This window comes from Caretta caretta, chromosome 1 (genome assembly GCF_965140235.1).
Source record: "Caretta caretta isolate rCarCar2 chromosome 1, rCarCar1.hap1, whole genome shotgun sequence".
NCBI lineage: Eukaryota > Metazoa > Chordata > Testudines > Cheloniidae > Caretta > Caretta caretta.
The window spans coordinates 139,482,334-139,495,286 of NC_134206.1; the positions used below are offsets into that span (position 1 = coordinate 139,482,334).

Sequence of the window (12,953 nt, forward strand, 5' to 3'; positions counted from 1 at the left end):
CTGCTCCAAGAGCCATGCCAAAGAACGTTAATGTTTCAGGAGTACAAGGACACCCAGTGTCAGATCAGGTTTACCCCAACATATAAAGACTTGTCTGCAAGCAAAGTTGCACTGATTTAAACAAATGTTTGACTTTTAAATTGACTCATTTAAACCATTACAAAAGGCTTTGCAGACATTCTTAAATTGATATTAAACCTGACAGATGTTTGTACATTGTCTAGCACAATGGGGCCCTGGCTTCTAGGGTTTACCAAAATACAAATAATTCACTAAATTGATCAGAACTATTTAAATTGAGATAAGAACAGTTTTAAGATATACCAAAATAAGAACATCTAACATGGTTTTGCACTGGTTCTAACTAAATCTGTTTAAAAACTGATATAAGTTAAATCTGTTTACATAGTGGCAAGGCCTTAGTTGTAAAAAAATAAGTTTTTTGTGAAACAGTCAGTGGAAAGATTTCAGGTTTTTTTTTTTTTTTAAATTGCAGTGAATTTTTTAAATAACCATTCCCTGCAGCCTAAACACTTCTCCATTGTTTTAGGACATGAGTAATTGAAAGTGATATTGACTAGTAACTGACTACAAACAAAAGTGAAATTGGGTAGCTTTGTCCTTGCTGAGAGACATGCAGCAAGTAAACCTTACAAGATGTGAAAAATGTGGATTTTGTTTCTTTACTTATTAATAAACTCAAGTGTCAATAAAATGTACATGGATATGTATATATATTTGTAATCCCTATAAAGGAAAACTGACTTGAAAACTTATGTCACAGTTACAATGTGACTAATACTAGAACAAATATATATTAATCTGCGGTGTTTGAAAACATCCTCCTCATTAGTTGCTATACTTAATATATTAAGCCAGTGCCTTGGGTTCCAGAAAAATATATAGGTCATCTAGACCAGTGGTTCTCAAGCAGGGGTCTGGGAGCCCCTGGGGGGCCGCCAGCCAGTTTCAGGGGATCTGCCAAGCAGGGCCAGCATTACACTTGCTTGGGCCCAGGGCAGAAAGCCGAAGCCCCGTTGCATGGTGCTGAAGCCTGGGGTTCTAAGCCCCACTCGCTCTGACCCTAGGCAGAAGCTGAATCCTGAGCAATTTAGTTTTACAGGGCCCCCTGTGGCATGGAGCACTGGGCTCTTGCCTTCTTGCTACCCCCTAACGCTGGCCCAAATTTTTATATGCAGAAAAGCATATAGCTGTGGCATAGCTGGGTCGTGGAGTTTTTATAGCATATTGGGGGGGCCTCAGAAAGAAAAGATTGAGAATCCCTCATCTAGACTGTTTTATGCCTTGTATTCTGTGATTGCTCCTAATTTTACATGTTTCCAAATATTTTTTTTCCAGATAAGATCCAGGGAAACAGAATATGAAGATGGTGGAAGCGTTATTTATGAATATGAACCAGATTATGAATGTGTAAGTCTTTTTATTTATTTTTTTATTGCTTTTTTTGTTGGTAATGACTGTTGCTTTGGGGGTTCATTACAAAAACAGCTTTGTTTGTTTTTTTACCATGATATGAGATCCTAAAGCTCGGTGTTTCTCTGTATATGTTTCTGGCTGCAAAGCATTATGATTTTAAGTTTCAGCTTAGCTTCTTTATTTTGAAATGAAACAGGGAAGTGTTGTCTCTGAAGCGTCCTACACAGGAGATCAGCAGAAAACCCTTATGGAAGTCCTCAACTATTGTCAGGTACCACATTTTTATCTTCGAAATAGTTCATAAACCTCTGCAAAAAAACAAGGCAAAATTATGTCCTGTTTCTATCCCTGTATATGTGCTACTATAACAGCAATTTGCAACTCTATTGCACCCAGTTGTTCATTTCTATAAACTTCACTTGACTTAACTGTAAATGCATTTTGCTTATTGTTGATTGACTTTTTTATATGCAGCCACTGAGCCTTTTACAATGTAATTAACCTGAGAGTGTCTCCAAAGGTCAGTAGTAATACAACATATGTAATACAGAGTCCATTGATTTACTTCAAGGAATTGCAAGGTAATGGGAAATGTTTGGCATATAGATTTTGAAGGCATCTGATGTTTGCTTTTAGAATATTACCTTATTCAGAATCTTGTTATTCAGGCTGAATTAGGAGAATTGATTGCTTATGTTATCTGAAGTAGTAACTGGCAAGCTGAATAACTGCACCAGTGAAGTTAAAACTAAATGAATATCTTACTCATACAGGTGACCAGTTATAGTAGGGCTACTCCTTAAAGTAATGGGTTGGCCCTCTGTCCTTTAGGGAGCATCTCCTTCTGGAGTGATTTACAGCTAAATGTTAATTAATGTCATGTATGCCTTACTGCTTGCACCAGGGCTGCATGATTAGGCCATTGTACATTGCTTTTAATACACAACAATTTAAGCTTTTATTGTACCTTATTATGCTGAGGCATTTCATGGTGCTTTGGAGTCTCAATTTATGCAGGGCTATTGTTACTAAAGCAATAGCATCAACTTGAAATCTAGTTAATTTTATTTTTCAAATTTGGTTTTATAGCCACATTTTCTATTCTTTTTAAAAATTTCTTTCTCTCCCGAATTGTTGTGTGATAGAACCACACAAAAAGCAGCAGAAACTGACTGTGCTTTGGAAACAGTGCTACTGATCATATACTCTGAAAACACAACTTGTTTCCTCTCTACTCATTTAGTTCAGTAACCTTCTGTGTTACTAGTAATAATAGTAGACAAAATTGTTCAGGTGTGTGATTTTCCTAAGTTTGTATGTATGGACAGCTGTTGGCCTTTGAACGCCAGTTTGGTTTACATGGCTCTTATATCTATGACATGTTGGGGTCTTTAGGGTCTTTACAGTACTGTTACTTTAAAACTTTCATATCGAATTCTCCAAGTAAGGCAAAGTCAATTTTTAAATCTGTGGGAGACTCAAATTTCTGAGCTTGAAAAAAGACTGAAAATCAGCCAAAATGTTCTGGCTACTTTCAACCAACTAAGTGTTTTTCAAATTCTGTTTGTGTTTTTTTTCCCTTGAGTGTAATCAATGGGTATGCAATTGATTTCAGCATTATAATCATTTTGAGGCTTGGAGCTGAAACTGTTGCTCTCTGGAGCACCTACACTTGTCATCTTACTTTGGAATACAGATTCCTCCAAGGTATATTTCCCATCAGTGATGTAGAAATCAATACCTCATGAGCTATTTATCAGTATCTCAGCCACGTATTTGGAAAGAGAGAATTCTATTTTTAAAGGTCTCTAACTACCCATAAAGTAGTGTTAAGCCTATGATTTAAAGGTAGTATGACTCTTCAGATAACACATAATAATTCTTCTTGTGCCACTTGTCTATTTCTGAGTTTGCTTGATATCTCTTCAATGTGAAATAAAATGCACCATTATATTAGATAAAAATCAGCTGTATATTGGGCTCAGTAGGAAGAACAACCGTTCAATTCCGGTCATGTGCAGCAGGATGTTAAAACAGCAAGAGTAAGTCTTTCCCTGAAATTAGATCTTCCAAAAGAAGCATGCTTTTTCAAGCTTGAAATTAGCCTGTGGTTATTTTTCCTTGTGGTGCATAAGTAAATCAGCCTATAATTCACTTTATGAAGCGTATTTATTATCCACTGAACTGTTGCAAAGTTTAGACTTAAGGAAGGAACTTCAACCTTAATGAGACTTCCTTGCTTTTGTCAAATTTAAATGTAGTGCTTTTTATTTACTTTTCCTCTAAAAGTAGAAAAATTCCATTAATTTCACGTTTATTGCCAGGCCATGTATGATGCCATTCAGAAGTTGGATAAGAAATTTGATCTGCTTCATCGAAAGGTTTCAGAAATGCAACACACCCGGATGAAGCCATTGCTCCTCAAACCTGTGAGCATTAAAGATCTGAAATGTTCAGAGTCCCTTTTCAAGCATGAGTAGAAATTAGAGGGTTAAACTCTCTCCTCACCTTCCACTGTGGTCAGAAGTGGATTTAGCATCCATTAGAGGCAGGTTATTATATACTACTTGGCATTCGTGAGCTCAGTCCTCTATCGGTGTAGTAGCAGCCAGAGTCAATTTAGTAGGCTAGGTCGGGTTCTTCAGGACAAATTTTTTGGTGGCCTGAGAGTGCGGCCAAGGGTTGTGATGGATTCTCCATGTTGGACAATTTTTAAATCAAGATGGGATGTTTTTCTAAAAGCTATGCTTTGGAATTATTTTGGGGAAGTTCTATGTCTCTGTTATATAGGAGGTCAGACTGGATGAGTGGTCCCTTTTGGCCTTGGAATCTATGAAACCATTTCTTGAAGGAATGAGTGAGGGGCCAGTCTTACTCCATACAAATGGAGGGAGATGGCAGGAGGTGGTGGTCCACCCATCTTATACTTTTTAGACCAGTGGTTATAGAACTCATGTGGGAGACCCTCATGTGGGAGTTTCAATTCCCCCATCTGCCTGAGGGAGAGGATTTGAACAGGGATCTCCCAGCCCTCTTAGAAGAGTGTTCTAATTCCTGAGCTATAGGATATTCTAATGTGGGGCTCCCTCCATCTGTCCTGTTGAAGCTGTGGCGCTTTGGATAAATACAGAGTCATTGGACCAGAGAGTTAAGTCCAGTGGTTTAGCACACCCACCGGGGAGGTGGGAGACTGAGGGTGAAGTCTCCCTGCTCCAATAGCTATTGCATTGTTTATACACAGTAGAACAGCATCAATAGAGGAGACTGAGAAAAGCCCAAATCAGAATATCTCAGTGGTTAGAGCACTCTCCTGAGAGCTGGAAGACTCCTGTTCAAATCCCTTCTCTCTGGGAAGGGGAACACTCACCACCAGTGCTGCCTAGTGACTGTGCAGGGGTGTGGCAAGTTGGAGGCCCAAGAGGAAGACCCCTTTCTTAATACAGCTCCACCCTGCAGCAGTCTGTCCTTTTAGTGACTCAGCTCTCCAGCCAGGTAGCTCACTCCTTTTGGGTTATGTATCAAGGGTCCAATAATGGGGAAGTCTTCAGAATTCAGTGAGGGATTCAGGGCTTCCCCTGTAGTCTTGTGGTCTGGACCTTTGTACCTTCACTGTCTTCCCCCAGTTAGGTTCTCTGCAAAGGGACAGACTTCCATAGTCGTCCCACTTTAGGAGTTGGTAGGGGAAGCCTTGGTCTACTCTCTCGACTGGGCTCTGATCCAGGGCCCAATGGTAGCCAGCTAAGTCCTACACCTTAGGGTGCTATGTGGCTGACTCCCTGGATACTTCCTACCTGTCCCTCTTTTCCTACAGGGTAAAGTAAATAGCTAAAACACAAATAAAGTCTCTGCCTTCAGAGAGTCAAAGGTCCCTTCTTTATACGCTTGGTCAGGCCACTATCACCATGCCTCAGGCAGCAAGAGCTCCTGTGGTGCTTCTTTCCAAGGGCGCAGGCAGCTCACTTCCATTATCTGCTTGCCGCTGAGCTACTCTGCTCCTCTTTTTAACTTCCTCCTCTAGCTTGTGCAGACATTGTGAGTATCCTGGGGCAAGGCTGGCTGGGCCCAGAGTAGCGCTTTAGCCCTGTTCTTTCCAGTGTGGGGGGGCTTGTACACCCCATTACACTCCCCCTCTGGCAGAGAGGGGGAGAATTGAATCTAGGTCTCCCCTATCCTGGCTGAGTGCTGTAACTACTGTGCTAAAAGTTATAAAGTGGGTACCACCACTTTCTCTTCCTCCTCCTCCTCCTGGATATTGAATCAGTCCTGATCTACTAGGTGTGCTCAGAGCATGCCTACCAGACCAGGTCCTGCAGGGAAGATAGATGATGTCCTGCTCTGCTTCATGCGTCACACTGGGATTAGATAAGAAATAGACATCTGGACACGTAGTGTGAGGCAGCAGTGTGCACACCCAGAAACATAGGCCCCTGGGAAACTTTTATCTGGAAATTTAGGTGCTGAGGTGAGTGTAGGCACCCACAGGGTTAGGTGGCAGTGAAGGGGAGTTTTGTGGATTGCAGTGCTGCCTAAAACTGGGACTTAGGCATCTAAATCTGGGGCTTAGGTGCTTAAGTCCCTTTGTGGATCTGGGCTTTAGTCTTGATTTAAAGACTTCAAGTGATGGAACACATATCACATCCCTGTATCATCTGTTCCAATAGTTAATTATTTTTTCGGTTAAAAATTACATTTATTTTCAGTTTGAACTTTACTGACTTCAACTTTTAAACTAAAGAATCCTCTAGTTTCAGATAGCTTCTCCATGGGTAGGTAATTTTAGGCCATGATCAAGTTGTCTCTTAAACTTCTCCTTAATAAACAAATTAGATTGAGCTCCTTTAGTCTCTGATAGTAAAACATGTTGTTCAGGCCACAAATCACTGTTGTCATTTCTGACCTCCCCTGTTTTTGCTGGAAGAGTTGTTGGGTGTCTTGGAGAATGTATATTTTTAGCGCTTATTCCATAACTGTTGTTGTTTAATAGTTTCACAAAGGCATTCTTTCTCCAAAACGTTAATAATTGAAACTAAAGCATTTTTAGTAACACCTATTATTTCTTTCAATTGCTCCAGTTTTATTCCCTTAATGCAGTGGTGGGCAAACTGCAGCCCATCGGGGCGGGCGGTGAGACAGTTTGTTTACATTGGCATGGCCGCCCACAGCTCCCAGTGGCCACAGTTCGCCAGTCCCAGCCTATAGGAGCTGTGGAAAGAGGTGGCCAGCACGTCCCTGTGGCCCGTGCTACTTCCCACAGCTCCCATTGGCTAGGAATGGTGAACCGCGGCCACTGGAAGCTGCGGGCAGCCGTGCCTGTGGACAGTCCAATGTAAACAAACTGTCTCACAGCCCGCCAGCAGATTACCCTGATGGACCGCAGGTTGCCCACTACTGCCTTAATGTCATCACTTCACAAATCATTTCCAGTCATCATGACATCTTCCAGCCGAAATAGGACCTGCACTTCTAATGCATCAAACAGATAAAAGGGTGTCCAGCTGAGACAAAACAAAACTGTTCTGGCCTACTTTATTGTAAAGAAACCAACCAAAATAAAAAGTGCAAAACCAAATGTTTTGCCTTTAATGCAGCAGCAGGAGCATCAACTTATAGCTCAACAGGTCGGTGACACCAACTGATGAATTTTTCAGCAAATATTGTACAAAACTATGCCCATTATCAACTACTAATATATGTACAGTCTGTTCCTCAGCTATTTATTTAGCTCTTGAAGGATTGTTATGCTAGCAGGTGATTGGGAAGAACTTTAGAATCAGGATGCAAACACAAGAGAATAATGCTATGTTGGTGTCTGGACTGTGGAAACGAGTGAAGGTAGAGACCGAAAAATATGCAGTAGTTAGATTCATGGTCAAGAAGTCAGAGCTATCTTTATGAAAAGACTATAGTTAATGCTAAATGCTTAGGATGAGATCTAATCTCTCGTTCATGAAGGAAAAAAACAAAACAGATTTGTGCAATTTTACCTTAATTATTGTTTTCGTATCACATTTGCAGAGGCCCATTGGATTTACATACAGAAGTTCCAATCATTTATCCCATGGAAAAATTAGAGTACAGAAACCAATGGAAAGAGAGTCAAGTCTTCATATCTCTTCCCCGGGACAAGCAGGGCATAGCCCATCAATGAGGGTTAGGCTACAAAAGAGCCATCTCCAGGCCAACTCTGCAATAAAACCGGTTCAACAAACTCTTCAACTTGAATCGCAACAACCTGTGCTTAGGCAAAGCCCACCCCTACCCACTATAGTCTCCACTCACTCACTGCATCCACCATACACAGTGGCTAACAGGATCCCTGACCTTCCTCCACAACCAAATCTCGTAACCACAGTCATGGAAAGCACCACCAATGTTGCACCTTCAGCAGTGGGTTCCCCAATGGTGTCGTCGGTGATGCCAACTCCATCTGAAACCAGTTTGGGGAGAAACACCATGATGATGAATTACCGGGCCTCACCGGGAAGTGCGAATATTAGTAAAGAACTGCCATCTTCTTCTGTCTCTATCAATCCTAGTTTTGGTGAGTTACAAGTCACATATGCTCAGTATAGTACAGTGGAAAATTACAGTGAATAAAATGCATGTATAAGGCTCTCAATTTTTTTCTTTAACAAAAATAAATGAGCAGAGCTGACTTTCTCCTTTTGCATTTTAAAAGTGGATTAATATTTAAAGCTTTCTGAATAAAGCTATTGGGTGTGCATGATATACAGGAAGTCACTTTAACACTTGAAGTCAAATATTCAAAAAGTTAGTATGTACACTGTACTAACACAAATACTCAATTGATTCTTACATGTTACTGATTATTCTGATGTGCAGAATAACTTGGGCACTTTAACAAATCTTAGTTTACAGCAGATATTATGCTTCAGGATTGCATTAAGAATGAGCCCTCTTCTTCTTTCATTGTCCTACTGATAAAAGTTTTTTTTTCATGCTGCCAGTGGTACAGAACAGCTAGGACTCCCTGCAAGCCAATATGCATCAGTAAAATCTCAGCAGCCATTACAATGGAAGTGCAGCATATTAGAGTTTCTCTAAATCTAAGGATTTCCTTGGTAATGCTTTCATGTGAAAACTAAGTATTCTCATATATAATGAATACTGACGATAATTCTGTAAAGAATATGTCATCTATAAAGCAAGGTGTGGAACATAACTTACAGTAGGTTCTGCATTTGAGAAAGCAGCTTAATTGTTTTGTGTGTAAGGAATGCTAATTCTTGAGTGGGATAAGGCAGAGGTTCTCTAATATTTTCATTCTGTGGACTGTTTTGTAAGAGAGACCCGACCCCCTTTCCCCTCCCCCCTCCCCCCCAAATGCTCCAGTACTTATTTTTCTAAAATGTTTAATTCTGTGGATCACCAAAAAGAGCTCCATGAACCATTTCACCATAAGAGGCTGGGAATGAGTGACAGGGGATGGATCACTTGATGATTACCTGTTCTGTTCATTCCCTCTGGGGCACCTGGCACTGGCCACTGTCGGAAGACAGGATACTGGGCTAGATGGACCCTTGGTCTGACCCAGTAGGGCTGTTCTTATGTTCTAGGTAAGCACACATGACACAGGCAGATGTTAAGTCCCTCCATGATATACATATATACGCTGAGTCATGCGGAAGGGGACATTTTTTGGAGTTTAAAAAATAAGTGAATCTGTGAGTGAAGAGTAATATAAATAATGGGTAAAGTGTTCAAAGGTGCCTCAACTTCTGCTTGTGCACACCTAATAAAATGGACACTCACACCCGATACCTTTGTGAGATGTTTCCTTGAAAATCAAGTATCTGCACGTAGTAGGTCATTCTGAAAATTTTGTCTCGTACGCATTTAAATGCTTTTAAAAAATGCTATTACTATTATTTAATCAATTTTGGGTGCTTGATATGAGTGAGCTAAGAATGCTAATTCCGTCTGAAGATACTGACCGAAGCTATTTCTGCGTCTCCTGTAAGTGCAAAGATAGAGAATATATAGTAGATCTAGTTTTGGTAATGAAAGGTTAGGAAATATGAATTTACTATGTGATAAAGGTAAAGAGAGAAATTGGTTTGGGGAAGAGCTCCTTCTTTTAACAGATTTGTGCTAATCTTTTAAAAAATGTTTTTGCTTTACAAAGAATATGTTGGTGACCCAAAGAGAAATGTAAAGGTTCTTGGAAACTATTTGATGAAAGCCCGACAAAAGACCAAACCGAAGTATGCAGCACGTTACCTAGTCCGTGTCTTGTTCCCCAAGGAAACATTGCTGTGTAGCATTATGGGTGTCAGTGCACGGGGGCGCAGAACTTTGGATCCTAATAAGGTTGCTGCAGTTAGAGGTATGCTAACTTACAAAACATACAGAGTTCACTTTTCTTCCTTTAGCAGTTTTCTTGAATTCTTAAATTATGAACCTTGCATTGTGTCCTTCAATCTGCCTGTTTGTGACTTGTTATCCAGCAACTATTACATTACCTGGTAGTGAATATTGCTCGACTGTGCACCTTTGGGTTCTGTGGGGAACTTTTATCTACCCTCATTTACCCTCAACTATTATCTACCTTAACATTTACCCTCAAATGCTCAGTGTAAACTCTTTCAATATGTATGGTAGTTTCTCTGATGACTCTAATTTCATATTTTTCTCATTAATCAATCAGAGCTGATCATATTCATTTTGTATTATGAGGCCATAACACACATAGGACACAAGTTAATGGACGTGTCAGCATTTTTCTCCTAACCCTCCATTTCTTCCTTTTTTTGAAAAGTGGTAAGGGTGGCAACATTTTGAGAAATGCCCTTCCCAGCCCCAAACCCACATGTGCCCACCTATGTACGCACTAGCTACTCGTTTTTGTAAGACTCACAAATCAGGCATTCATTTATTCTGTCTTGGCAGAAAGCAAACCACAGTTCATAAGAATGATATATGTTAGCCCGTTTGCTTGTCCTGTCGTCTCTATTGATAGGTAGTTTGTTTGGCAATTTCCGTGTATCTACTAAGAAATAAGGAGCATTTTCATTATTCAGTATCAGGTACAGGGAAACTTTTCTGATGCATCTCATTTTTGTAATGAGATGCAGAAGTTTTACTGTGCCTGTCTTGAAAAAGTACCAGTCTACCATACATTTCCTTAATATAAGCTAAAATCTAAACCTCATTCACAACCTTGGTAAGCACTTGAAATTTATCTCATTGTGTTCTCTTATTTGACTAAAGATCTTTTTAGTGCTTCTTTATTATCACATAGTTTAAAAGACTTCCTACATTTTGTGTGCAGAATTTCTTGCAGCTCATTTCCCAAATTATGACCTGAGTGAATATGGAAGAGACTGGAAAACCTGCATCACAAACGTCAATGCCATGATCCGCTGCTTACGCTGTGAAACCAAAATAAACCCAGTAAGTCATCTCCAGGTTTAATAGTTATTAATGAGAGAGTAAATGGTTTCTTACAGAATTAGATGTATAAGTAGGTACCTCACCACTTGAGCCCCATAATTTAAGACTCTTCGGGACTTATTTTGTCGTGGTTCAGCACAGCTCCACTGACTCCAGTCACAATGGTATGTGTGGAACAGTGTCAGCATTTTTATATTTTACAGTATTAACAAAAGACACACACACATACTGTATTTTCATTTTAGGATTTTGTAATATTTGCCTATAGATAGTAAAATTTGTTGCAACTTGTAGTAATTTTATAGAATAGTTACCAATCTTACTAAAGTTTACGTAGCTAGTTATTAGAAGACCTGTGTGATCTGAATTATTCCCAGTCATCTAACCCTTTAAGAACATGCATAAATCTTTGCAGAATAGGGGTCCTGTATAACTAGCTATGCCACTCCCCCGACTTCTATCAATAATGCAGATTATCCCTTGTTAGAATTTATTTTTAAGAGCTCTTCATTAAGGATCAACTCAAATACACTTTTAATGGTCATGCAGGAATATTTACTTAAATAAAGATAAAAACAAAAACAAAAAACCTTTAGCAAAAATTACTGTATAAGAACTGTTATGAATAAGTATTTTATTTCTTACATTTTTCAGTATTAAACTATTTAAATAAAACCATTTGCAAGTGCCCTTGTTTGGTTAAACTAATGGAAAATGTTTTACCCTTTTGTTTATCTTACCACTACTATTAGGGACACACAAATTTATCTTAACATATTGATGGACAGTAAACTGTCTCCATGTCACTGGAATTTATTTACCAATTAATTTATTTATAGTCTATTAACATTATTGCAAATTGAATGAAAGCTCACTTCTTATCCCCATCTATCAAACCCCTTTAATCAGTGTCCTTCCAAAACAATCTGCACTGACTTCAGCAATGTCTTCTGTTACTCTAAAAAAGTGTACAGCAGGATCCTTTCCCAGAAGCCTTGACAATTATTTCACTCTCATATCCTGTACTGTTTTGCAATAGCTAGGGGCTCAAAACAGTGTTGGAAAGGTGTCTTACAAGTTAAACTGTTATTTTGATGTGCAGAATTCAATGCTGCAGTTGTTAACTAGCTATAAAGGTTTCCCTGGCAAGTAATATCTCTGAGATTTGTGTTGGGTGCAATAAAAGGATCAGAACTACTCTACCTACACTATAGTTCTTCTGGCCTCTTTAGTTCAAACCAGGGATGTCATCTGTCTTCCTACTGTTCACAGATAATAGTCACAGTTCCACCCAAAGTATCTCTGGCATGACCTCCAGCATTTCTCACTTTATTTATTTTTCCTCTCTACCTTGCAATCCTTGGGTCTTCAGCGTATCTAGATTATGCTTCCCCAAGACTGTACCTCCACTGTATATTCTTATAGGCCTTCACATATCTGGTCATATATTTCCAGCCCCTTTGCATCACACTGGTATTTCACCCCAAGAACACCTGGAAAATCCATGCAACTCAGCTTCCAAAGTGCCTCATTACACAAGGACCTCAACAAGTGGCTGACATGTGGCTCTTGTGGTTGAAACGTATGGTTAACAATTTCTCAAATTTGGGGAATCTAATTCCTAATAATGTAGAAATCATTTGACACACTTAACTGGAAAACCGGTAGACTTCTCCCAAAGCATGTGTTAACTCCATTTGTGTGTTTCAGGAGACTACTGAAGGGAAGGAGAAACCTGCTGACACTCCAGACACATCCATTTGTGTGGATTTAAACTATAATGGGGAAGATAGTGAAGTCAATTCTCAATCCTCTCAGAAAATGACCAGCTCAACAACAAACAGACTTCAGAATACCACATGGGATAAAGTCCCTGAGATGTTCCATGCACCTTCATCCAATAAACTACAGTCTTTGGAACCAATGGGTAAGTTAGGAGACTTTCATCTTCTGGGTTAACACAAATTGCATTTTATACAATTGATTGAGAAGTAGTAGATGTTAAGATTCCAAAACTACTGCGCTAGTTTAAGTACAGGTAAGTGAAATCATTTGTGATATACAGTGCCTTGAATCCCACACAATGGTAAATGGGGTTTACT

The 12,953-nt window shown here is 39.5% G+C and overlaps 1 protein-coding gene across 8 annotated transcripts in view; it reads left to right on the plus strand.

Moving 5' to 3' along the window:
* The window catches only part of BEND2 (BEN domain containing 2), a 39,119-nt gene that overhangs the window by 18,276 nt on the left and 7,890 nt on the right, over window positions 1–12,953 (plus strand). For all 8 annotated transcript variants that reach the window (XR_007358122.2, XR_007358118.2, XR_007358121.2 and 5 more), the window contains 7 exons: window positions 1,360–1,431; window positions 1,634–1,708; window positions 3,762–3,866; window positions 7,453–7,978; window positions 9,584–9,784; window positions 10,730–10,851; window positions 12,562–12,778. Coding sequence is in view for 5 of the 8 variants with exons in the window: in XM_048862059.2 (XP_048718016.2) it covers window positions 1,360–1,431; window positions 1,634–1,708; window positions 3,762–3,866; window positions 7,453–7,978; window positions 9,584–9,784; window positions 10,730–10,851; window positions 12,562–12,778 (1,318 nt within the window). In the remaining 3 variants the exon portion in view is untranslated. The remainder of the gene's footprint in view (window positions 1–1,359; window positions 1,432–1,633; window positions 1,709–3,761; window positions 3,867–7,452; window positions 7,979–9,583; window positions 9,785–10,729; window positions 10,852–12,561; window positions 12,779–12,953) is intronic.